We start from the raw sequence: 27423 nt of genomic DNA, 5'->3' as shown, positions 1-27423 counted from the left end.
GTTTCATACTATTCCTGTTTTCTTAAGACAAAGTATTGTTTCCGTTAGCTGTGTTAGTAATTTTTAACCATTTAAACCACAGAAGTGTTTCTTCCTAATTTAAGAATTCATACACTGCAGTGTATCATTTTGGGGCAATCTTTGTATGTATGACCGGACACTATGATATTTGTGCCTAGGACGACAGGCTGGGCCGTGATAATGAAGTCCACAGGGATCAGATGGAGAGACTTGTACGAGAAGAGCTGGAGCGATGGGAATCGGATGATACAGCATCCCAAGTGAGCCACAGACTGGGAACTCCAATGGGGCTCAACAGCCAGTCCCGGGCTAGGAGTTCCCGCCCTTCTTCCTCACAGTCCACTGAAGGCATTGATGCCGGAGGAGGTGGGAACAATGTCCACGTCTAGTAGACTTTTCCCTTTGCCTACAAAATTATGAGTATTGCCCACAGTTAGTGATTTGGCTAAGTCACAGGATGCTCTAAGATATGCAGAGGCAGATTCAGTAAGCAGAGAAACAGCTGAGCTGTTGATGCTTTTTAAAATATAAAATTGGGAGACTTAAGAAGTGATTTAAAAAGAAAAGTTAATTTGGGGTTGTCTCTAATGTAGCACTAAATTAAAATAACTTTGTGATATACTTTTGTTGGCAAAACGCTGTTTCACAGAGTAATGTAAAAGTAGGTTGCAGGTAACTTTGTCGCAAGATAGATTGTACAGTAGGTTGTGCACCAAGTTTCCACCAGCACAGCTGTTGTATTGGATTTCTCTGTTGTGAAATAGCAAAATTTTCACATCTGCTAGTGCAAGAACCCTTGCACTACCAGACACGAGAACTGATCCAGCCTTGGACTCAGTTCCAGCTACTTGAGATCTACAGGATCACAAATTTCTCTGCTTTCTATAGAAAATGAGCAAGCTCATATAGTGAATTGTCAGCTCAATAACTAAGGCTGCAATCCTATACAGTGATACCTCAGGTTAAGAACTTAATTCGTTCTGGAGGTCCGTTCTTAACCTGAAACTGTTCATAACCTGAAGTACCACTTTAGCTAACGGGGCCTCTCGATGCAGCCGCGCCGCAGCTGCACGATTTCTGTTCTCATCCTGAAGCAAAGTTCTTAACCCGAGGTACTATTTCTGGGTTAGCAGAGTCTGTAACCTGAAGCGTCTGTAACCTGAGGTGCTGCTGTACACACTTACCTGAAAGTCAGCACAATTGAACACATTAGTAAATATGCATAGGATTTCACTGTTAGTAGTTATTTTACATGTTTTCATACAAATGCATTGAGGCTTCCCCCCTGGACTCTGTTTCCTTCAAAAATGTAATTAGCCCTCGGGGGGGGGGGGGGGGCTAAACTATCAAGTTTCAATTTGCTATACAAAGTATAAAACACACCAATTTTTATTGCAAATCTTACCCGTATGTTCTTAAAAGATAGCAGGGTTCTGGAAATCCTGTACTTGTAATAGTATTTTAAGGAAACTGTCCAAATCAAAGGATAAATAGCTGTTGCCTGCTTTCAAGAGAAATAGGTATTACAGTAGTTTATCCTAACTACTTGCCAAAAAAGTAACCTCTGCATTTCATTCATCAGAGAGAAATGAAATCACACACTGTCCAGAATAATGTGGCTGGGATGGTATGCTCTTTTTTTTCTTTTTCTACATGGAATGGCACAGGAATTTCCTGTTGTTCAAGCAAGCAGTAGTTCTCAAATGGCAAGTGAAGGCAAAGTCCCCTCTGGTTCTTAAAATGCTGCTATTTTCACAGTGTGCCTCTAAACGTGGGTGATTTAATAGCAGCGCTTTTCTTCCAGAAAAAAGGTGTCAGTACTGCGTACCTTTGAGTACCCCCAGGAAAAAGTACTGTTTAATAACACCCTGTTTAATAGCTCTGCTTCAAGCTATAAGCTGTTTCCAGACCTCTGAAATTCAAAGGACATTCCTTTAGCCTGGTAGGCAGTGTCCCCAGCCCCAAATGTTGACAGGGTGAAGCAATTTCAATTAGAGCTGCAGCATGAGGGTAAAGGGGTTAGCTACACCCTCCCCCATCCCTGGGTTGCACCCCAGATCATAACTGTTCCCCCCATCTTGTTTCTACAGTTTTGGGATGGGGTAAGAAACTGATGTAAAGGCAATGAAATTAGGGAAGGGAAGGGCTAAAATGATAAAGTGTTGATTCCTAGAGAGGAGGGATAACCATAGAGAAGGAAATGGCTGGATAAATCCATGCAGGTCATAACTGGCAAAAATGGGGGGAATGAACAGCTAGATGGCAGGTCACCTACACCTGAGGAAATTGCCCCAAAGCTGAAGGAGGAATACTTGCGGGGGGAGGATGTTGCGCTCAGAACATCATGCAGAAAGTATGTCTATCCCACAGTAAATTCCACTGTGGAAGCAGCCTCTGTGAGGTGCCAGACTGTCAGCTCATGCCTTTCAATTGAACAGCAATGTGCCTTGCATTAATTGAAAATTAAAGGGACCACAAGAGGGACTCTGAGTTCTATTTTCACTGAATTTTTTGGTAGGAAATTTACAACATTCTATTCTTAGGCACTGATTGTGATTGGGTTGTTGCTTAAATTAGACACGAAATAAAATAAAATAATGCATGAAAGGTCATTTAGTGATGTAGCAAGAGCACAAAAGGGAGCAAGTCACGAGTCTTTTAGATTTCTGAAAGATTTTATTTGGTGCCTTTCCAAAACAACAACCTGTGTGAGAGTATGACTCATAGGGACACATTCAGTTGGCTTTGTTGCTGGGGGCTAGATGTCTTGAAGAGGGTGCTTCAGTTCACAGGGATTTCTCACAGTAGTGCTAATGGCATCCCCAATCTTTCGTGCCATGCTGTCGCAGATGCCAAGCCACAGAGTGGGAAGCTGCCATTGCAACACACCTTGGCGTGCTTGTTTCAAAAGTTGTGTCTTCCTGTTTGCATTTACGGCCATCACAATCATTATATCTTACATTTGCAGTGTTGCTATAAAAACCAAAATGTTTGCTTTCATAATCATATTTGTTTATATATATTGTTGTAACATGTTGTTACTTAATAACAAACTTCATTTTGAAGTGCAATAAGATTTCATGGGTTATCCATGCATACTGACAACGTACATACATTTAGTGTATGACAGCAAAGCTACCTGTTTTTGTATCCCTTTTGTTTCACACAATGGAAGTGTGAGTTACCCCCTGTTTTTAGGTTAATGTCTTAATAGCAAAGGTGTGTTGGAAAGTTATTAGTTGTCCAAGTCTTCCATAGTGATCAAAGATGTATTGGTTTAATAGTGACCACCACCCCACCTAATAAATACTTTATATGGTTTGCAGTACTTTGTGTGTGTTGTTAGGTGAGGGAAAAGAGGCTGGGTTTCAATTTAGTTCCATGGGCCTGTTGTAGGTTGTAGGAATAGGTGGTCTCTTGACCCAGTTCAACTCAATCCATGGATCTTGAACTAAAGCAAAATTCTCTTTGCATAAGGAGCAAATTAATATCCCACCATGCGAGCTCCCACCTCTGGTTTGATTTCGTATGGGTGTGACATTGACCACCTCAGCCACTGTTTGGAAGGACAAGGCCAATCTAAATGTGACATTGTAGATGATAAATACCTATAGTTTTATATGTAGATGGCACTGGTGGGGAAGGTCACAGGCCAGGTTAGGACCATGGGAGAGGATGCTTTGCCACACCCATGGTCCCATTCGGAGTCCCCGGCTATTTGCTAATTGCTAATGGGAGGAAAGTTCCAATTGGCACAATGGCCACTTCCCTTCCACTCTCTCTCTTGAAAGAAAGAAAGAAAAGAAAGAAAAGATTTATAAATCAGCTGTATACTTTACATATATTACATGTTTACCATAAAAGTACATGGTAGTGTTCAGTAGGCATGCGTGCCCTGCTCGATTAAGTATACTTCTTAATAAATTTCAATTTCAGATATGCGATCAAGAGGAAAATGATTGTCATGCACATAAGAGCCACGTAATTCATCATCATGCCCAAGAAAGTCATGTCAATGCCTTGCATCTTCAGATATTCTTCTCCAGTGCATCTAGCAAACAGGTTAAAGGCCAAAGTTTTGTTAGAAATGCATTGTCCCTAATCTTACCTAGTTTTCTTGATTTGCTCTCAATGCTGTTCCTTAATATAAGTCAAGAATGACAACATAAGATGGAATACAAAGAAGACACTGCTATTAGTTGATCGAGGATGACACAGACACTCCACACATACACATACACACCCTACTCTAAGACTTGTCCTAAGCAGAGGAGAGGACAATGTTCAGTGAAGCCTTCCTCTCCACTCCACTGCAGCCCACTTCTAGGATCTCTTCTCTTCCATAACTGTGGTCACATCACCTTTCACCTTTGGACTTTTATAGATGCTGGGTTATATCCAGCTGTGCCTCCTCTGTTCATGCAAGGCTCCATGGGTGGAAAGGGAGCAGGCAATTTTTGCAAATTTCCTCTTTCTCTTGCAGTTCTTTGCACAGGCTCTGCCATGCTGTTCCAAAGCATCCCTGCAGAGGAAAGTGGCAAAAATCTTCTGTTCACAAGCTTCCACTGGATTGAAGAGCCTTCCATGAGCAAAGGAACAGAGCTGTATGCAACCCAGTTTATAAACCCATCTCATCCTGGGCACTTTAGCGGCTGAGTTCCCAGCCCAATGTCAGTATTGTGCTCTCCAACTCCCTTGTATAAATGGAGGTGGGCTGAGGAAATAATACTATAGGAGATAGTTTTTTTATAAGGCATAGTATTGTGCACTCCACCAATGGAGAAAGGAGCAAGCAGTCTTCAAAGAATGATTTTATTTTTTTAAAAGGCTTGAGGTTGGAAGGTGAGGTAAGGGCAGAACAGCAGTTGCCTCTTGCTATTTGTCCCTTTTTGCAAAGGGGCAAATATGTACTTCCATTCAGGAATGGGGGTTGGGGAGGCTAAGCTTAGCCTCTTTAGTGGGTGTTTTCCACCTCCACTGTTGGAGGCAGTATGCTTCTGAATACCAGTTGCTGAGGACCAGAGGAGGGGAGATTTCTAGAAGAGCCATTGGCCTGATCCAGTGGGCTTTTCTTGGGTTAATTCTAGGTAAAAAGGTAAAGGACAGTTAAGTCCAGTCAAAGGCAACTATGAGGTTGTGGCGCTCATTTGCTTTCAGGCTGAGGGAGCTGGTGTTTGTCCACAGACAGCTTTCCAAATCATGTGGCCAGCATGACTAAACTGCTTCTGGTGCAACGGAACACCGTGACAGAAACCAGAGCACACGGAAACGCAGTTTACCTTCCCGCTACAGCGGTACCTATTTATCTACTTGCACTGGCATGCTTTCAAACTGCTAGGTTGGCGGGAGCTGGGACTGAGCGACAGGAGCTCACCCCGTCGCAGGGATTTGAACCGCCGACCTTCCAATCGGCAAGCCCAAGTGGCTCAGTGGTTTAGACCACAGCACCACCCGCGTCCCCAGTTAATTCTGATGTGCAAGAAATCAGCTCTGAATAACACTTAAATAAACTCTGGTATTTTTTTTTTAGCTTACTGTATAGCACAACTGTTTGCAACATGCCAAGTACTTACATGGTAAATGGACTAGGAGCGATGCAAGTTACGTTGACTCCTTGTTCAAATTCTGTGCAAAACTTAAGCCCGGTAAATTCATTTACTTGCAAAGCCTTTAAAGACAAACAAAACTGAATTACTTGCTTGTTTCTGCTGTTATTACCTGAGAAGGCTTCCATATTTTCACACCTAAGGGAAGAGGCAAAATGACAAGAATTTCAGTCTTGTTAAGGATATGAAAGCATTACACATTTTATTTACTTCTCAATGTCCAGGATTGGTGGAGATCCCAAAAGTAGCTGAGATTTCTCAGTTTGGCTGTCAATCGCTGTGCGCATTAAGAGGCATCCTGTCTGAACAGCCTCACTTGCTTTCAAACACTATTTTTTGCCACAAGTTACTATACCAAGGATCTATTGGTGCTTTTAAGAACATAACTGGGAAATGTTGCATAACAAATCCTGCAATTCACACACACTGAAAGCCCATCATCCCCTTTGTAGCAGAAAACCCTATTTCACCTGAAGTTTTATATGCATTTCATTTCATTTATTAGATTTATTGAAGTTCTCAAAGTGACTTTCCGGACACACACACACAGTGTATATATTGGGGAAAGTGGGGGGAATCATATAATATACTGTATTATTATGCTTATTGTATTGTATTGTGCTTATTAGTATTTTAATTCATTTGGAGTGTTTTAATTGAGTTGATACAGCAATCAAGTAATTTCATTGTTCCCGCAAGGGGACAATGACAATAAATATTATTCTATTCTATTCTATTAATATTTCATATAAAATCCTTTTTATAAAAAAGCCATACTCAAAGAATAAAGCAATACTCAGACCCACTAATTAACAAATGAACAAAATATCAATCTCCCCCAGTCCAAAAATCATTCACATCAAACTAACAATGTGGGCGGGGGAGAGGGATATTTGACTAATTAATGTACACCAATACATAGTGTAACAGGCAACACTCTGCAGTTCACAGCCCTATATCACTAGATGTCGCTGTGAGATCACTTTTCCACACTTGTTTGTCTTGTGATCTCAAGTCACAGGTCCAAAAGGGGTGGGGGTGGATGTTTTTTATTCCCACCGCTCATCATGTAGTGGCGTCCAATTCACATAATTCACTCTCTCATTTAAAAGGGTGGGGAAAGTGTGCTTGTGTCCAGTTCACACATTCAGTAACTAGTGTATGGCAATGGCTTAGTATGTGAAACCTTTTATGTAGACTTCCGGAACCAATTGTGTTCATAAACCGAGGTACCACTGTAAATTATAAAGGGGGCAGGCCTGCACTTCCACCATCAGAAACAGCCTTCCTCTGTTCCCAAACCAGGTATAACAGAGCCATCATCCAGGCAGTTGCTTGATGAAACGAGAAGGGACTCTTAATATTTCTCCAAGAGCAGAAATCACTGAAGGTACATCAGTCACATTGTTGTTTTTTTAAAAAACAAACCCACCTGCCACCCTAGGGTCCTAATCCTGATTGGTCCAACATAATGGCATTTTAATGCCTGCATTTAAAATTAGCGAAAGTAACATGCAGCGTTTAATAAAAATTGTTTGCTAAGCAGGCAAACATGTTTTTATTAAACACCTGAATATATGGTTCAGCCTTAAAGAGACCTTATCATACTGTATTTTATGTAAACTGCTTAGAGGTTTGGGTGTTTAATAAGTATTTAATATAAAATAAAAAAACAGATTCAATGTTGAGGGGAAAGACAACATTCTCTGGTCAGTTATATGAATTTGCAGCCGGGGTTATGGTACGGTAGCTGGTGGAAAGTTCTAAACTTCCAGAACCATTCTAAAGAAAAAAAGGAAAAGGCTAATACCTACATTCAGGCCATAGCGCGGGATACTAAAATACTTCAGCCACATCAACCAAGGTGAAATGGTTGTGATGTTCACCAGCACGCCGGAGAAAACCTACAAATGGTAATAATAATTTTAAAAGACAGGGAAAAGTCAAACTGAGAGAAAAGAATTTCACCCAGAGCTCTTGAAAGAATTTCAGCCATTTCCAGAATTCATCCTCAGCACCGTGAAATATACACAAGTAGATCTGTGGATTTCATGTTTACCGAGTAGTTATTCCTCTGGAGTGCCCATCATCAGTAAACATGTACTTTTTAAAGTTCGGCAAACTGAATATGCGTTTTTTATTCACCGCCCCCATTTCAGGGGTGCATCTTAAGTTCGTTTAATGGCAGTAAAACATTTTTCCTGAGGGAGTGAATGGCTATTTGTTTTCTATGGGATAAAGCGTCTTAGATAGGACACCATCTTTGCAACTCCCATTACAAAGATGTCTGCAAACATGGCATGAAGGCTGGGAACATCAACCCCTCCGTGTGGGAATCCCTTGCAGACAACCACAAAGCCTGGAGACAGACAAGACAGGTTGCACATCCATAGCAGTGGCCAGAACAGGAATGACTGCTGGGAGGATTGCAGATAATGAACCCCGTGGTGCATCTGCAGCAGCACAACTGGATGCCTTCATCTGCCCCAGCTGCAAAAAAACATGTCTCTCTCATACCCGTCTCAAAGAGGCACAGTCTCCCAAGACAGATGGAGGAGTCTTGCAGCCACTGAAGGCAAACTTGCTCTCCTATGAATCATCCCGTTCATGTGGTAGAACTTTGGATGATGGCTGAAATGTGGCCTTTTTTGCATAGTATCTGTCTAAACATTCCCACCCCCCACCCACCCAGCAAAGAAGAAGGGGAAAGAGAAGAATCAACCAAAACTCACAATCATAAAAACAAAGCAAATATTGATGATGAGGTTCGCAACCGACGTGACGTTTTGCCCAGTTGCTATTGCCAGAGACATGGAGCTGGCTGTGTAGGCGACTAATATAACAGTAAACATCATGGTAAAGAAGGCTACCACAGTTGGCTTGAAACCTGAAACAGATTAAAAATGTTAATACAGTGGTACCTTGGTGGTCGAACGGCTTGGCTCCCAAACAAATTGGCTCCCAAATACCGCAAACCTGGAAGTGAGTGTTCCGGTTTGCAAATGTTTTTCGGAAGCCGAATGTCTGATGTGGATTCCGCGGTTTCTGATTGAGTGAAGGAAACTCCTGCAAACAATCTGAAGCCACACCTTGGTTTTCGAACTTGTTTCGGGAGTCGAACGGACTCCCAGAACGGCTTAAATTTGAGAACCAAGATACCACTGTAGATGTACATACACAGTACAGTATCAAAATTTTGCAATGCAGGCTTCCCCATGAGCAAAACTGTACACATATGCAGTTTTGCATTAGCATGCCAGCCTTAATATCATAGCTGGTTTTATTTGTCAATAAAGAGCATTGTTGACTGTGATGCTTTTGGTCCTTACATGTAAACAGAACACAGAATGCAATGTTCTGTGATCTGTTACCTGAAAGGCCAAGAATTTGCCTTTTTTGCAGCAGCTGCACTTTGGGTCAACATTTTCATCCAGCTCTCCACCATGACCCCAAGATTGATATTCCCTGGTCAATCACTGTCCACTCAGATCACATCCGTGTATATGTGACATTTGTATTTGGGGTCCAGTGTGCACCACTTTCATAAATGCTTAAGAGCTGTGTTTAGCCTTTCAATACTCAGTCCCCCCAGCTCAGGAGAACTTTTTGGAGCTTTTTGCTATCCCTTTCTGCTTTAACCACCCAAATTCTGGGCTGAGTGGGTCTTAATGAAATCCACAAGCCCCATACACAGTGCTTGATGAGGCTGCCAAGATATGGGGGTCAGCAGGTCTCTCCTACCCCAGCTCAAGCATTGGGTATGTGTTTTATATTACTGCTAATTTAGAATTAACCTATTATATACTTTACATCCAAAGTGAGATTTGGTCGACAAAAGGAAAACAATAACTTTACTATTTGTTTCCAGAGGAACATACATGTTAGTCTCCTACAGCAAAACAACCAGTGCATTTGTGGCGCCTTAAAGACTAATCATTATTTTTAATGGCATAAACATTTCCAGTACCGTATCAAGTCCACTTCATTCCTCAGTCGCTGGTACGAGAGGGTGTGACTGAATACACGCATGGTTGTAAGTGGCAAAAAAAAAAAAGCATATTGTGCTTTCCAGCAACAGTGATATGCAACAAACAACCTGCCTGCCACCATCTAATATCTATATTAAGGGAAAAGGAAACATGACTTTTGTTGTATACTTGCCTATCAAGAAATAATTTAAGGAAGTGAGGATGATGCCAGGTAAAGTCCTCATGGGCACCATATCAGCTATTATCTTTGAGAAGAAATATGCAGACACTCTATAGTAGCCACTTATATATTCATGTCTGCAACACAAAATGCATACATTCAGGACTTGCACAACCAACAAATGGATTCATAAATGGCAGCAGTTTTCAATCTAGTTTTCAAACTAGTACCAGACATTCCTTAGGTGCTTATGTTATCTATTTAGAACACTGGTGTCCTGCTTTATAGATTTGTGAGGGTATCAAAAGTGACTTACGAAAGATTTCCACAATATAATCACATTCAGCTATAGTATGAAGAACAGAAATAGCATGGTGACCAGATGGTGCCAGGATTATTCAGGCAACATGTCCTGCCCTTAGTCCTCCCTGTGGCACAATGGGTCAGTGTGCCTGGCTGTTAACCAGAAGGTTGGTGGTTCAAGCCCACCAAAGGCAAGATTCTATCATTGCAGGGGACTGGACTAGATGATCCCCGGGATCCCTTCCAACTCTACAGCTCTATGATTATATGAGGTCACTACTCTGCAACATGCAAAGCACATATTCTGCAACTTAGCTAGGGCCCCTGAAGCTTTAATGAAAGTGTGCTTGCTCTACCCAGGTCCACAATGCATCCAGCATGCAACTGCTGAGCTACAATTCGCTGAAATGGAATATGGGCTCAACATTCACATATTCCTTAGGAGCCAAAACTGATGCTAAAGAGCAGGGTGTGGCCTTTTTCTGGCTCTTAGTAATTTTCTCCAGGTCACACAGCCTCTTCTTAGGCAATACCTGGTTCTTCCTGGCTGAAATGTGTCTTTGAATTGTGATAATGCCTCTTGCTTGTCTGGATGGAGGACAGAGAAAGATGTGCCGGGTGTGTAGAAACTAGTCTATGTTTACAACGGTCAAATTTTTGCTCCTCCCACTTTTGCCCAGGCCCTATTCACCATGGGCATGTGATCCTCGCATGGTTGCCCAGAAGAGAATGTGGTCCTTGGATTGGAAAAAGCTTCTTACCCATGTTTTGGAGAATTCTTTCTCCCTAAACCCTGAGCCCATACAGACAGCCAAACTACAGACTGAGGGCTCTCAGCCAGGACAGCTTGGCCATCTGTATCTCCTTACCAAGTGAAGAGGAGGCTTTTATCACAACCAGGGGCTGATAAGTGGTACAAAGTGTGGCAAAATGGTTGCAAGCATGTGCTCCATGGGTGGAACTGACTGATGAGTTACTCAACCAAAGAACAGGTAAGCAATTAAGGCTACTAGCAGAAGAGTAAGCTTGGTTTTCCATTACACACAGTTTTACCTACATAAATATTCTTTTTTCTGTGATAAAAAGTTCAACAGTCGTGATACTATTCAAACACTGATTGGTCGTCAAGAAGAACAAAGCGCCAACTCTACAAGGGAACCCAAAAGTTACAGAATTAGAGATACCAAGGCACAGATTAATTTCTGCATCAATCTACAATTTAAAAAAAATCTCTGGAAAAATCCTTAAGTATTTTTGTGTGGATTACTTCTAACATGCATTTCTGCAAGCAATTTCCTGATATAATTTAGTTTCGTACATTATTTCTTCTAATATATTTTTGTGCACACTGTTTAGTCAGAGCAAAACTGAATTGCAGCTTTAGAACTGCATTGCAAAATTTGGAGAAGTGCAAATTTTGAAAGATAGCCGTCCTTCAGTTGGCTTTCTGGTTTAGGTGCCGATTAGTTAGTTTCACAAGAAAATGCATAACAAACAAATTTCTCCCTCATCCTTAGATGGGAGAAACAGATGCTTTGAATTGGGTGGCTCAGCTTTGCTAGAGATGAGTGAACTCTAGGAAGCTCTTAAAAGATAGAATCAAAGAATCCCAGACTTTTTCTAAAAGGGAAAAAAGCCTTGGGTAAAGCTTGGGGAAATTACTTTCCCCTGTCCCGTGGTCAAAGAAATCTTTAAGCAAATACATTGGATATTGCAGCATAAAATACTTCATAAAGTAATTGGTTACCTAAACTTTTCTGCACATAAATACTAGCTCAAGATGATGCTACATTGCATTCTCTCTTTTTTGAAGCATTTACTCACCTATTTTGAATGCCAGTGGCATCATTTTTAACTCCAGCGAATACGGATCCTACTATTAGTCCCAGGAAAGTGGCAATACATATCTAGTGGGGAGGGGAGAGAAGAATATTTCATATTCAAAACATATTCTCTTGGGCAGGGAAGAGCGAGGAGCAGAAGGAAACTTTTGAAAAATAGCGAACTTTGTGAAAGTATAATAGCTGTTATCATTTATGCTACTCTACTGCTGTGATGATGAGCACTGCACTTTGTTAGGGAAGAATGTGTGTTGATATACCACCCTAGTCATGCCTGGCATGCTAGTCCTTGAACATAGGGTTGTATCCAACTAAGTGGATCACTGCCTTGTCGTGGCGAAGGGGCTTAAATAACTTAGAGAAGTTATGTTTTGACCAAACGTGATCCACCTGGAGAAGGAACTGGCAAGCCACTCCAGTATCCCTGCCAAGAAAACTCTATGGACAAAGACAACAGGCATATAAAAGTTATGACGCTGGAAGATGAGCCCCTCAGGTCGGAAGGCGTCCAACATGCTACTGAGGAAGAGCGGAGGACAAGTACAAGTAGATTCAGAGCTGATGAAGCGGTTGGGCCAAAGCCGAAAGGACGCTCAGTTGCGGATATGCCTGGAAGCGAAAGGAAAGTCCGATGCTGTAAAGAAAAATATTGCATAGGAACCTGGAATGTAAGAACCATGGATAGAGGTAAGCTGGATGTGGTCAAAAATGAGATGGCAAGAATAAATATTGACATCCTGGGCATCAGTGAACTAAAATGGAAGGGAATGGGCGAATTCAGTTCGGGTGACTATCATATCTACTACTGTGGGCAAGAATCCTGTAAAAGAAATGGAGTGGCCCTCATAGTCAACAAAAGAGTGGCAAAAGCTGTAATGGGATGCAATCTCAAAAATGACAGAATGATCTCGATACGAATCCAAGGCAGACCTTTTAACATCACAGTAATCCAAGTTTATGCACCAACTACCGGTGCTGAAGAAAGTGAAATTGACCAGTTCTATGAAGACTTACAACACCTTCTAGAAATGACACCAAAGAAGGATGTTCTTCTCATTACAGGGGATTGGAATGCTAAAGTAGGGGACCAAGAGATAAAAGGAACAACTGGCAAGTTTGGCCTTGGAGTTCAAAATGAAGCAGGGCAAAGGCTAATAGAGTTCTGTCAAGAGAACAAGCTGGTCATCACAAACACTCTTTTCCAACAACACAAGAGACGACTCTACACATGGATATCACCAAATGGGCAGCATCGAAATCAGATTGATTATATTCTCTGCAGCCAAAGATGGAGAAGCTCTATACGGTCAGCAAAAACAAGACCTGGAGCTGACTGTAACTCAGATCATCAGCTTCTTATAGCAAAATTCCAGCTTAAACTGAAGAAAGTAGGAAAAACCACTGGGCCAGTAAGATACAATCTAAATCAAATCCCTTATGAATACACAGTGGAAGTGAGGAACAGGTTTAAGGATTTAGATTTGGTGGACAGAATGCCGGAAGAACTATGGATGGAGGCTCGTAACATTATACAGGAGGCAGCAACGAAAACCATCCCAAGGAAAAGGAAATGCAAGAAAGCAAAATGGCTGTCCAACGAGGCCTTACAAATAGCGGAGGAGAGGAGGCAAGCAAAATGCAAGGGAGATAGGGAAAGATACAGGAAACTGAATGCAGATTTCCAAAAAATAGCAAGGAGAGACAAGAGGGTCTTCTTAAATGAGCAATGCAAAGAAATAGAGGAAAACAATAGAATGGGGAAAACCAGAGATCTGTTCAAGAAAATTGGAGATATGAAAGGAACATTTCGTACAAAGATTACCATAATAAAGGACAAAAGTGGTAAGGACCTAACAGAGGCAGAAGACATCAAGAAGAGGTGGCAAGAATACACAGAGGAATTATACCAGAAAGATATGGAGGTCTCGTACACCTCAGGTAGTGTGGTTGCTGACCTTGAGCCAGACATCTTGGAGAGTGAAGTCAAATGGGCCTTAGAAAGCACTGCTAATAACAAGGCCAGTGGAAGTGATGATATTCCAGCTGAACTGTTTAAAATTTTAAAAGATGATGCTGTTAAGGTGCTACACCCAATATGCCAGCAAGTTTGGAAAACTCAGCAATGGCCAGAGGATTGGAGAAGATCAGTCTACATCCCAATTCCAAAGAAGGGCAGTGCCAAAGAATGCTGCAACTACCGCACAATTGCGCTCATTTCACACGCTAGCAAGGTTATGCTCAAAATTCTACAAGGCAGGCTTAGGCAGTATGTGGACCGAGAACTCCCAGAAGTGCAAGCTGGATTTCGAAGGGGCAGAGGAACCAGAGACCAAATAGCAAACATGCGCTGGATTATGGAGAAAGCTAGAGAGTTCCAGAAAAACGTCTACTTCTGCTTCATTGACTATGCAAAAGCCTTTGACTGTGTCAACCACAGCAAACTATGGCAAGTTCTTAAAGAAATGGGAGTGCCTGATCACCTCATCTGTCTCCTGAGAAATCTCTATGTGGGACAAGAAGCTACAGTTAGAACTGGATATGGAACAACTGATTGGTTCAAAATTGGGAAAGGAGTACGACAAGGTTGTATATTGTCTCCCTGCTTATTTAACTTATATGCAGAATTCATCATGCGAAAGGCTGGACTAGATGAATCCCAAGCCGGAATTAAGATTGCCGGAAGAAATATCAACAACCTCAGATATGCAGATGACACAACCTTGATGGCAGAAAGTGAGGAGGAATTAAAGAACCTTTTAATGAGGGTGAAAGAGGAGAGCGCAAAATATGGTCTGAAGCTCAACATCAAAAAAACCAAGATCATGGCCACTGGTCCCATCACCTCCTGGCAAATAGAAGGGGAAGAAATGGAGGCAGTGAGAGATTTTACTTTCTTGGGCTCCTTGATCACTGCAGATGGTGACAGCAGTCACGAAATTAAAAGACGCCTGCTTCTTGGGAGAAAAGCAATGACAAACCTAGGCAGCATCTTAAAAAGCAGAGACATCACCTTGCCGACAAAGGTCCGTATAGTTAAAGCTATGGTTTTCCCAGTAGTGATGTATGGAAGTGAGAGCTGGACCATCAAGAAGGCTGATCGCCGAAGAATTGATGCTTTTGAATTATGGTGCTGGAGGAGACTCTTGAGAGTCCCATGGACTGCAAGAAGATCAAACCTATCCATTCTTAAGGAAATCAGCCCTGAGTGCTCACTGGAAGGACAGATCGTGAAGCTGAGGCTCCAATACTTTGGCCACCTCATGAGAAGAGAAGAATCCTTGGAAAAGACCTTGATGTTGGGAAAGATGGAGGGCACTAGGAGAAGAGGACGACAGAGGACGAGATGGTTGGACAGTGTTCTCGAAGCTACGAACATGAGTTTGACCAAACTGAGGGAGGCAGTGCAAGACAGGAGTGCCTGGCGTGCTATGGTCCATGGGGTCACGAAGAGTCGGACACGACTAAACGACTAAACAACAACACAACAACAAAATACCCAAGTGAGCAGACCCATAGAAATCATCAGACCCAAGTCAATAATTCCAATTCATTTCAATCAGTCTTCTGTGAGTAAATGGTGGATACAAACCATACTTTGGCACAGGAGAAACCACAGAAGAAGTAACCATATTACTGTAGGTAACTTATAAAAATGGGCTTTGGAACTTCACTATAACATAGAGCAGGGTTCCCAGGCTGTGGTCTGTAGACCACCAGTGGTCCACAAGCTTCATTCACATGGCCCACAGCATGTCTATGGATTTGGAATTGAAAACAGGAAAAAGCACATCCATTGCATGAAATATTAATGCTGGTTCTTTAATTGCATTTTTATTCTTTCTTTTATTTCTTGAATTCTATGCAACTCCCCCCCCTTTGCAAAATAATGTTTGCTTTAAAATGCTATTAGAAATAATAACAACTTGAACGACTCAACTTGAACTTGAAAAGAAAACATTCTACTAAATGTTTACAAGGTAAACTCCAACAGAGATATGTTTAAACTCTTCCAGATTTTGGAACAAACCAGGTATTGTTAAACACATTTATACAGAGCAATAAAATTTCCCAGCCAATTTACACACACACTTACACAAACACATGCGCACATATATTTCTCTCTATATATATGAAATACACAGAGAGAAGGAGGGAGAGGACAATGATCAAACTGATTAAAAACCATGCTTTGCTTTCTTAAGAACAAGCAAAAGTGATGAAAATCTCAGCCAATATGATGGTAACAGCCTGTTCAGTCGTGTTTAAGCAGGAGGGATTGCCTGAGCCTTAACACTAAAAGTGCTCGATACATGGTACCGTAGTGCTAAGGACTTGTTGAAAGGCCCAAATGTCAGGGATAATTCTACTGCTAAGCCAGTTGAAGTGGGAAACAAAGATCATATCAAGACCAATTTAAGAAGATTACAAAAAAAGGCTTAATGAAATGTGGAGTTTTTAAGAATGCATTCAAAATCCATCCCTAATGAGGTTAGGGAGATAGAAATGATTGTGAGAAAAAAGTCAGGCCCATTAACCCTGGAAGATTATAGGTTCTTAAAATCCTAATTCTTGTCACAAGGTCAAGCTTTTACAAAGCAATTAATAGGGATCCCCATAATATCAACATACACACACAAAGCTTTTAACTTCACGGCCTCTGAACAGATGATTAGCAATCACTGTGTATCTTTGAAAACCGCTGCACAATTCTTGATGAATTTGCAGCAGAAGTGGAGGTCATAGCAAAAGGAATGGACACATTGTCTGAGAGGAAAGCACAAGAAGCCCTTTGGATAGAATGCCTGCTGGAACAGCAATACATTGCTGTTTGCTGTTTTCTACAGCTCTCTTCAGGCATTATGACCCAGTGTTCAGAAAATCAATGAGAAGGACAGCAGGGCCGACAATGTTAGCTCTGCTAACATTGCCTGTCCCTCGTCGTTTCTGTCACGTTCAACTTGCGGATGTTTCTAGTATAGGCGTGTGCTCGAAATGTGCTTCCCGGGGGAAGAAGAGGACACAGTTCAGATGTCATAGAGCAGTTGGATGCAGAGGAGTGGCGGGAGGCACCAGCTGGGGAACCCCCAAGGGAAGAAGGCTCGGAGCCCGGGCATTGGTGGTGGGACAATGAGTGGTCAGAGAAAGAAAAGGGAGCTGACTGGGAGGAGGTAACAGGGTTTAGTGAGCAGGAAGGGGCTGTGGCAGAGAGCAGTCCAGAGGCAGAGGGTGGAGGCCAAGAGGCAGAGATGAGGCAGGCTGCTGAAGAAGCCAGGGAGTCTCCTCCTCCTGCTGTGTCCAGCTCCCTTCCCCACTGGTCTCCCAGAACCCAAAGAGGTATGAAGAGGGCAGAGCAAAGACAGCCAAGACAAAGCAGTCTCAGAGTGCTTGGGAAGGAGCCAGGGGAGAAGGAGACTTAATAGAGCCTTGGAAAGGTGGGGACATTCAGTCTTCACAACTGCCTCCTTGGGGAAAGATCAGCTGGGAAGTGTTGCTGTGCTCACTAAAGGTAAAGGGGCCCCTGACCATCAGGTCCAGTCGTGTCCGACTCTGGGGTTGCGGTGCTCATCTCGCTCTATAGGCCGAGGGAGCCAGCGTTTGTCCGCAGACAGCTTCCAGGTCATGTGGCCAGCATGACAAAGCTGCTTCTGGCGAACCAGAGCAGCACATGGAAACGCCGTTTACCTTCCCGCCGGAGTGGTCCCTATTTATCTACTTGCACTTTGATGTGCTTTCGAACTGCTAGGTGGGCAGGAGCTGGGACCGAGCAACGGGAGCTCACCCCATTGCAGGGATTCGAACCGCCGACCTTCTGATCAGCAAGCCCTAGACTCTGTGGTTTAACCCACAGCGCCACCTGGGTCCCCTGCTGTGCTCACTAGGCCTGAGCTATTTTGTTTCTTTGAATAGTTCACTTCACTGACACCATGTAAGTTATTGCTGTCCTGCTCCCAACATCCACCCTGACATCATTTCACAGTATATCAAACATAACTATTCCTATAGCTCTTTGTTATTTAAATTCAATTCATTTTTAAATAGCCCACATAGCTTCCTAGTAACATTGATCTCCCCCTCCAAAAACCATTAATTTGGGGTACCTGGGCAGTGGAATTTTGTGGATTTCCTAGCAGATTTTTGAATGTGCGTTTGGACACCCATTTGAGCTGATGAAGAAAGGGTGTGGTGTACGGAATTCCTTCATAAACTGTCGTCTTCTTTTTATCGTCCGAAGATAGTGCATCGAGGTCTGCTATCATTTGTTTGTAGTAAGCACTTCTGGTAAAGCGTGCGGCTAATCCTAAGGCAATGCTGTCAATGTCTTCCATTTCATTGTCTTCATCAATGGCTGTTTGGGGTGATAATGAAAACTGAGATTACTACTTTGCAAATGAGCAACAGGTGCAAATTAAATCACAGTTTGTGTACTCTGAACTATCTTAGGTTGTGTACAGGCTGACCATCTTGCAACAGATTCAAAGCTACTTCTGAGTGAACACTGAAATGCCGCGTTTCACAGCCTACGGCTAGCAAAAATACTGCTGGTGGTCGTTCTATGCCCACAGATCTTTCCATGGGCATAATTGTGTCCCCCAGTTCCCCTGTTGCTAGCGGAGCTGCTCTACACCTCTAGCACCTCTGCCTCAAACTGAAAGCACTCCAGCCAGAGGATCTGGACAGTTAGGACTACTCTCTAAGGCTGCACACATACCATATTTTTAAGGCACATTTAACATACATGAATTCCCCCAAAGAATCCTGGGAACTGCAGTTTGTTAAGGGAGATGAGAATCATACCTCTGTGAGAGGTAAACTGTACGACCCACAATTTGCTGGGGGAAGTGATGTGCTTAAAATGTAATATAAATGAACAGTGTGCATGCAGCCCAATATTGTCTTAGGGCTGTGATTGATTAGAACAGAAGCTACTTAAATCTGGTCTAGTAACTCCGCCAATTCTATGGGTGGGGATGGGTGGAATTTTGACAAAAAAGTAGAACCTCCTATCACATTTTAGGACCAAATGGATAAGTACTTTAAACAAAACACAGAGAGAAGTGGTTTGGTGCTGATACACACAAATTCATCTAGGTAACTCTGAAGACTTTCAGAATACATACGTATAGTAATGATGGTTAATTTACTCGTTCCAACAGCAGTTGAATCTTCATTAATAATGTCCAGAAAAAAATCAGCAGGGTTGTTATATGGTTCACACAAATAACCTGTGAATAAAAGATGGTTTATTTTTACACAGCCGGCAGCTGAGGCAGCTTTAATGAAAACACATCTACAGGTAGTGATGGAACGAACTGTCACTTTCGGTTCTCTCAGTTTCTCATGTTTTCAGTCTTAAATTCAGTTCTCCACATTCTGTGCTCTTCCATTGTCTCCCAAGACAGATGGATGCCAACAAAACTAATGACCCATACTTAGGGGCCACTGTGGTCCCACTCACCGGACATAATGAACTGCAACCGCTGCCCATCCCTGGACTGGATAAGCAGCCATTATGGCCCCTGCCTGGCTAATTCAACAATGGGATCCTCATTTGATTTTAACTCTTGCTGGATCCAGGAATTTGAAAGGACTCATGCTCAATTCTGGGTCTAAAGTTAACATACAACATGAAAACTCACCAAGACCTTTGAAGTATGGAAGAGCATTTTCACACGGGCCATGATAAAGAAGTCTTCCAGCAGCAAGTAGCGTCAGGCTGTCAAACAATTTGTAAATAGAGTACCGGGGCTGATGGATTGAGAAAATTATTGTTCTCCCTTGTACCGACATCCTGAATGCAACACAGAAAAGACCGTCAACTACTGCAATTACCTGTTGTTTTAATGTTCCAAACCATTCACAACACACATGGACATAACTTTAGATAACAACACTGGGCTCTTGCATTAAGCTGCACTGTAAGAAAAATTCTTACCAAAACTGATAGTCTTCTAACTCAACCCCTCTTAATTTACCCATATCCACCTAACATGTCACACACACTCACAACACTACTATAACACAAGTGCTGTCTTGTGGGATCGCACCAGAGTTGGAGGCATGGGGGAAACTATTGCGTAAGAAAGTGAATACAAAAGCTGTGACAAAAAACCAAAAAAGGAATGCTGTCTTTAAAAATAATTGCTTTGTTGAAAAACAAACCAAGCCAAGGAACATTAGACTGTCAATATTCCAGCCATGGTGCAGGTCCCCCCCCCCCGTCTGTCTGTCTCTTGCTTCAATCCAGAGAGTACAGTACATCATTAGCCATAAGGTGCAGCTTCCAAGAGTCTAGCACAATTTACCTTTTTAAGAGAAGCAGGACAGCATTGGCTGTGCTGGCATCCAATCCGGTTGTCGGCTCATCTAAGAACAATACTGTAGGGTGCGTAATGAGCTCTAGTCCAATGCAGGTTCTTTTCCTCTCTCCCCCGGAAACTCCACGGAAAAAATAGGTGCCAATCTAGGTACAGGAAATGAAGTTCCAATGTGAGGATCCTCAAAACTATGAAAATGTTTCAGTTAGCACACAGGAAAAATCTCTGGACCTCTTCCCCCCCCCCATAAGATGGCATCACCCCTATCTTTCAGGTACCTTTCTTACAACCAGCAGCGGTTTTAGGGCAGTTCCTCTCTCGGGGCTCGGAGCTGAGGGGGCACAAAATATGCCACAACCATAACATAGTGCGCTTGAGAGTATGCGCAGAACAGAAGGCAAGAGGGAGGTGGCGTGAAAATAAGAGATATTCAAGGGGGGTGTCAAATTTTGTGCTTACTCAGGGCACCATTTTACCAAAGTCCACCCCTGCTTATAACACCTCCATTTCCCAAGCCACAGGTCTCTCTGGAACTCAACCCATAACCTTCCTTCCTTCCCTCCTTTCTCTCTCTCTCTCTCTCTCCCCTCCCCGCAACTGCTGCTCAAACTCTGGTCAGAGGGAGGGTAGGGGAACTAGTTGCGGTTATAGACCAGCCAACCTTGGTATTAAGTGCTTGATTTCAATGTAACCCGCTCTGGGTCTTCTTTTATCTTTGTACTTTATGCTACCTTCCAGCAGAAGCCTAAGGTTTTCTACACACACTCATCCCCTCTATCTTCCATCCATCTAGGCAGGCAAGCCAGAGGCATGAGTATAGTTCAAAGACACATTCTAGCACTTGAGGAGGGCATGGTGCAGGACTGGTGAGAGTGTGGGGTCCAAAGAGGGGGCATGGCCTGGAAGAGCCCCAAAGACCAAACAGAGCGGTCTGCAGGCCTGCATTTGGTCACCAGGGCTGGGGCTTCCCATCTCCACACTACAGCACAGACCATTCCTATGATAGCAGCTCCAAACTATGCCATCATTGCTGTTCCCAGAAACCGTGACAATGCCAGAGTGGCGAGGCTTCTCTCCCCAGCCCAGGGCTCCTCAGCTTACTCCAGTAGCATAGAAGGGAGATGTGCTGCAGTAGCTCCCATGCCACCAGCACCCCTTAAGAAAGGGGCTGAGATAGTCTCACAATCAAGTGGGAATGGGTAGCAAACAATGGGCACTTAGAACCCCTGCAGAGGTAGGTAGGGACAATCATAGAATTGTAGAGTTGGGTCCCGAGAGTCATCTATCTAGTCCAGCCCCCTGCAATGCAGGAATCTCAACTAAAGGCCTCTGTGGCAGATGGCCAAAAGGGCTGCATAATCTGCCAGTATTTATAACACGAGTTCTGACATTAACAATTAATGTTTGGCAGTATTAAATGCCACTACAGAGATACCTTGGAGTCTGCAACTTTAGACAAATCCAGTTCCTTGATAACAGTTTCAACTCTCTCTCTCTTTTCCTTTTTGCTCATAGACAATGGTAGCCGAAGGGCCGCTGAGAACTCTAAATTTTCTCTGACTGTCAATGTTCCCATCACTACGTCATCCTTATTGATTAAAAAAAAGTTTTCAAATGAGCATTATACTAGCTTTTATCACTACTGCACAATTGTTAGTACAGTATGCATTACCATAGTAAAGAAAGTGCTACTGTGCTGTGTCAAGAGAAGAGGCTACTATTTTTTATGTATTGATTGATTGCTAAAGGGCACTGAAGGTCAGTTGATGTTACCAGAGCTGGCTGAAGTCGCCTGCTCAGGAGATTATTTAATGAGCACTGATGACAAGTGGCTAATAGCTATGGCCCACTCCATATGTTCAGGTACAAGCTAGAATGAAATCAGTTGGGAAACAGCAAGTGCAAGAGAAAACTCTAGCTTTTCAGCCTCCGCTATATGCCGGGGGCGGCTGAACCTGCCGCCTGGTGGCCCACCCCATGCCCACTCACAATTCTCCAATTGAGTGGGTGGATGGGATCCATTTCCCAGGCAACAAGCACAGCCCATAGGCTTTCTTTGTTGCCCAGGAAACTGTCCCTGGGGCTTCCCTGTTGGATCTCAGCAGGCGGGGGAGGGGGGGTGCTGGCGCACAATGGTGCCCACCAGAGAAGATGAGCAGATTTACATTATTAACAATAAAGGAAAAGGTAAGGGTACCCCTGACCGTTAGGTCCAGTCGCAGACGACTCTGGGGTTTCAGTGCTCATCTATAGGCCGAGGGAGCCGGCGTTTGTCTGCAGACAGCTTCCGGGTCATGTGGCCAGCATGACTAAGTCGCTTCTGGTGAACCAAAGCAGCGCACGGAAACGCTGTTTACCTTCCAGCTGGAGCGGTACCTATTTATCTACTTGCACTTTGACGTGTTTTCGAACTGCTAGGTGGGCAGGAGCTGGGACCGAGCAATGGGAGCTCACCCCGCCGCGGGGATTTGAACTGCCGACCTTCCAATCGGCAAGCCCTAGGCTCTGTGGTTTAGACCACAACAAGAAAGGAGACGCTGATAGCACTGGCATCCTGCTATTGCACTGGCAAACTATTAACACATGAAGTATCATAAAAATCCTTTGTTTGAATAGAATAATAGCTATCACACATGTACCGAGATATGTATTACCTGTACTACATATCCGGAAATACATTTAAAATTTGGAGGCAAAGGGAAGCCATTGATCAAAATGTCTCCTGACAGGCCTCTAGGATTTTTCCTTGTAGCTAAAATGTCCAGGAGCCTATAAGAAAAATCAAAAGGACTCAAGAAAAGTTACTTGTGCAAACACCTGAAGATCATACTGTTACGAACTTAAGAGCCCTGCTGGATCACCCCAAAAACCCGTCTAGCCAGGTACACTAATTCTAGAAGGCCAAGGTGTCTTCGGCCCCCTTAATACTTATTGGAAGGGAGTCAGGCCCCCTCAATGTTGAGGGGGCGGAGGAGGCTGACTGTGGAGCTGAGAGCAGCACAGCTTCAGTGGCCAGCTCCTCTAGAGTGCTCAGTGTCCTCCGGACACATGTGATGTCACACATGCGAGTTACGCATCAGGCCCCCTCAATCTTGGGGGCAATTTGGTGCCTCTGCATCTTGCCCAGCAGCCTCTTCTCATGCTAGCCGACCAGATGTGCTCAAGCAAGACATGAGCACAACCGCACTCCAAACTCATGTCCCTGCAGCTGGTATTCAAAGTCCTGCCATCTCCATTATCTTTTTATGAATTTGCTTAATTCCCCTTTTAAAGCTATCCAAGTTGGGTTACCATCAATACATCCTGTGGCTGAAAATTCCAGAGTTGAAGTATGTGCTGTGTGCAGCAGATCTTCCTTTTGTCTGCCCTGCATTTTCCAATATTCAGCTGTGTTGGATAACCCAAGTTACGGTATTATAAGACGAGGAAAAAACACTTATTTTTACCCATTTTCTGCACACCATGCTGAATCTTTTTACCTTGTACTTTTCTGGTTTTGATTGATGCCATTTTGAAAAATGTGCCTTGAGTTTTATTCTAATCAAATATGCATGTTCATTGCAGAACCTCACTTACTGGTTGTAAATGTAAAAAGAAAAACTATAGCAATGTTACGTTTAATATTATCAGAAAAGAGATCTTTACCCATATGTTAACACTTACGAAGACTTGCCACAGCCTGTAGGTCCTAAGATTGCGTTGAGACCAGGTTTCATGACACCACTGTAAATGTAAAGCAATTTGTCAGTAGTCAGTTGTTTAATGTGTAAATCCATTCCAATAAAATGACATCTTTGGTAAAATTATTCACTTTTGACAAAAATAAACTAGTTCTTTCTTCATAGTTTGAAAACTAGTACTTTCTTCATAATTTGAAAACTAAGCATCTTTTCACCCACCCCTTTAAATATCAGTGTGCAAGAGGCAGAACATGTTCTACAACAGGAAATACCCTGCAATTTTCATCAGCCTTAGCCAGCATGACCAACGGTCAGGGATGATGGAAGTTGTAATTTAGCAACAACTGGTAGGCTACAGGTTCCTTACTCCTTTTCTACAAGATTATGGGTTATATGCCGTAAATATTCACCTTATGTTTGGGTTTAGTTTTTCTATACGAGTTAGATCCAGGTGGTTCCTCTTCTTAATGGATGGGATCCTTTTGTTCATAGAGGGGCCTAAGAGGTTCCTAGCTAGGGATGATGGGAGTTGTAGTCCAAAAGCAGCTGCAGACCCATTTGGAAAACCCTCTAGGCAGTGCTTTTTTCTGGGGGTACCAGGGCTACGCATACCCCTAAACATTTTGTGAATCTAAGTTTGGCCTAATTGAGGGGCAGTATTTCAATTTGAGTAGGAAAATGAGAGTACCCCTAAACATTTTTTTAGAAAGGGGGGGAGCACTGCCTCTAGGTGAAACAAGCTTGGCCTCTGTAACACAGAGAGATGGGTTCAGAAGGGCATCTCTTGACCATGAGTATTCCACCTGCAGAGCAGAACACACGTAAAACAATACCAGGGGCAGCACCCATAGAATGCTGCCTCATACCACATGATACTGTGGATCCATTTGCTCAGTACTGTCTATGTCGACTGGTAGTAGAAGCTCACTAGGGTTACAGATGGGGAATCTTTCCCAACCCTACCTGGAGATGCCAGGGATTGAACCTCAAACCTTCTGCATGCAAAGCAGATGCTCTACCAATGAGCTGCAGGAACTTCCCCTCCAATGAAGCCACTCCACACCTTGCCTGCTCTCCGTACATGGAACAAGCAGTAATTGCACCCCCAAAATAGGTAAGCAATGGCAATTAAGCATACCTGACATCCGTCAAGACATCTTTTTTAACCACTTTTCGAAAGCCGTAGATGCCAGTCTTCACTTTCACTCTGTAGCTGATGTGATGAAAGGTCATTGTGCTTCCTTCAGCGAACTCAGATCCTAGAAAACTGATTTTCTTCTTCCGTAAACCTGCATCTTCATCACCACTTATGCTTACATGCTTTTCAATTTGTCTGAGTCTTGATGGAAATGCTGATGGTTGCATTAAACAAATGAATGATCGGAAAAGTCACTGTAGGCTTGTAACAAACAAGGAACCAGTAGCAACAGATAGCAAAAGTATATCATGTACCCAATTCTATCATAAGGTTACCAGACGTCCCCGTTTCCCAGGGACAGTCCCCAGATTTACAAATCAGTCCCCTGACAAAATCCTATCATTCCTATTGAAGTTGAAAAGTGTCCCCAGATTCATTTAAAAATCTAGTAACCTTATTCTGACACCACCGGCAATACAATTTTTACGAAGGCAATTTAAAGGAAACAGAATGAGGATCAGGGCATCCAAGTTTACTAAATTAATTTTCTGTTACACTCTCTCCATTTGCGTGGGCCGTGGGGATTTCCAAGGGCACCCGTTATCAGGGTTTGGCTTCCTTTGATAGAGAGGGCTTATGGTCTTTCTGTAATATTTGTTTAACTTAAGAAACACTGCCCCATCAGATCCCCAGAGAGGCATTCCATCATCTTATGCCTTTCAGCCTTCTGGTAAGCTGTCTGCCTCTCTATCTTGGCCTATGTTCACACCATACATTTAAAGCACATGACTTTCCCCAAATAATCCTGGCAACTGTAGTTTGTTAAGGATGCTGGGAACTGTAGCTATGTGAGGTGGTAAACTACAGCTCACATAATTACTGTATTTGGGGGCAGTCATGTGCTATAAATGTATGGTGTATATGCAGACTCTGTCTCAAAAATGAAGTTGTCTCTTATAGACAACTTAAGACCCAGACATGCTTGGGGAGTGGGTGGGAGTGTGTCCCTGAGTCCCTGAGCTCTGCTGAATTTCTCCATTCAGAATATTCTAGGGAATCTACCAGTTATTTATGAGTGTCCAACTGATGCACAACTGTGCACACAAGCATCATGCCGAACCTAGAAGCAAATTTAACAACTGCAAAAACGGCCCTAGAAAAGGCCAGAAAGGCGGGGGGAAAGGAGCGAAAACAGCGCCTATCGATCCCAGGAGCCTTTGTAAGAGCAATCCTTGCGCTGACTATTGAGGCCTGTGGAGTTTGAGAAGGTTTGTAGGGAGCAATTGTGGTGGAGTTTGGCATTGGGTAAGTGCTGCTGGCTTTTTAATGAGTTTTTAAAGGGTTTACAGAGGTTTCAAGGTGAGCATCTATGCACACTGCGTATGTGTTTTTAGGAAACATCTTATTGCACACTGCCACAATAGTTTTAATGCATCGGCAGTTTATTTTTATTTTATTTTTTTAAAGGTACAATGAGCAGAGAAGGGCCATGGTTAGAATTTATGTCCCCCCCCCCCATTTTTTTTCTTCAAACCTCAGAGCCCTTCTTCTGCCCACCCACCCACCCCAAATTCTGGATTCAGGGTGCCTGTAGCATACCAAAACATCTGAGTGTATTATTCAGTGTTTGTTTTTCTTAAAAAATGTTTAGGGAGTACTCTCATTTTCCTACTCATATTGAAATACTGCCCTTCAATGAGGCCAAACTGAAGATACACAAAATGTTTAGGGATATGTGTTCCCCCAGAAAAAAGCACTGGTTTTATTATGTTTTTCTATGTGTTAAGAGTGGCTGGGGCAAGCCAGAGAGATGGGCAGAGTATAATTATAATGATGATAATGATACTGATAATAAAGATAAATATTTAGGCCTAGAGGCATTTCAGAGCCACTGAACGATTTGGAAGTTCAACCCATTTTGAAGAGCGCCCTTTTGCTGCTTCCTGAGAGATTCCCCACCCCACCCCTCATGAACATTCACTTCCCCCCCCTCAAAACCACGGGATTACTAGAGAGTAGCCCCCCACCTTCCACATTTCCCCTGTTTTTTTAAACCATTCCAGCCACACCCTCCGTCCCTCTTCTCCTTCTCCTTCTTCTTTTACCCATTCATGAAGGCGCCGGGGCGGGCGAGGTGCCGCGCACGCGCTGAAAACAGTATCCCACTCCGACGAGCAGAAGGGGGCCCAGGTGAGCGCCTCGGCAGGTGAAGGCGGAAGAAAGAGAGAGAGAGAGCGCGCGCTGAGGTCCCGTCCCGCTCCGCCTTCTTCTCCCTTCCCCATCTCACCGCCAGCGAGGAAATAACGGCTCCGCCGGGGACGTTCCATCGTGGCCCGTTCGCCCACCCTCACTCTCCCGCGCGGCGTGTGT

At 43.2% G+C, this 27423-nt stretch overlaps 2 protein-coding genes across 8 annotated transcripts in view; one reads left to right on the top strand and one right to left on the bottom strand.

Annotated features, from left to right (window-relative positions):
- The window catches only part of PKD2 (polycystin 2, transient receptor potential cation channel), a 30015-nt gene extending 19131 nt beyond the window's left edge, over positions 1-10884 (top strand). For 2 of the 6 annotated variants that reach the window (XM_035112038.3, XM_060278436.2), the window contains exons 15-16: positions 180-387; positions 10760-10884. In XM_035112038.3, the coding sequence (XP_034967929.3) occupies positions 180-387; positions 10760-10869 (318 nt within the window). In that variant the 3' untranslated portion in view covers positions 10870-10884. Of the gene's footprint in view, positions 1-179; positions 3350-3957; positions 6359-6932; positions 7004-10759 lie in introns of those variants that run through there. The other 4 variants (XM_088660531.1, XM_035112039.3, XM_088660530.1 and 1 more) reach the window with 3 other exon arrangements.
- On the bottom strand, positions 2770-27423 carry LOC118083541 (broad substrate specificity ATP-binding cassette transporter ABCG2-like). Of its 2 annotated transcripts, XM_060278438.2 has the most exons (16): positions 27159-27423; positions 25054-25267; positions 23899-23958; positions 22890-23004; positions 21671-21823; positions 20224-20381; positions 19558-19709; positions 19039-19143; positions 18019-18266; positions 11904-11986; positions 11137-11226; positions 9789-9913; positions 8360-8514; positions 7442-7531; positions 5595-5689; positions 2770-4072 (listed from the first exon to the last, which is right to left on the bottom strand). In XM_060278438.2, exons 1-16 carry the CDS (start codon positions 27160-27162, stop codon positions 3925-3927), a joined length of 1995 nt encoding a protein of 664 aa, XP_060134421.1. In that variant the 5' UTR covers positions 27163-27423; the 3' UTR covers positions 2770-3924. The 2 variants fall into 2 exon arrangements, with proteins under 2 accessions (XP_060134421.1, XP_088516659.1); XM_088660533.1 differs by lacking the exon at positions 21671-21823 and having other exon boundaries at positions 27159-27421.

This window comes from Zootoca vivipara, chromosome Z1 (assembly GCF_965207765.1).
Source record: "Zootoca vivipara chromosome Z1, rZooViv2.hap1.1, whole genome shotgun sequence".
In the NCBI taxonomy this organism is placed as follows: Eukaryota; Metazoa; Chordata; class Lepidosauria; order Squamata; family Lacertidae; genus Zootoca; species Zootoca vivipara.
Note: the sequence above shows the minus strand (reverse complement) of the source record. Positions and strands in the feature narration are given on the sequence as shown.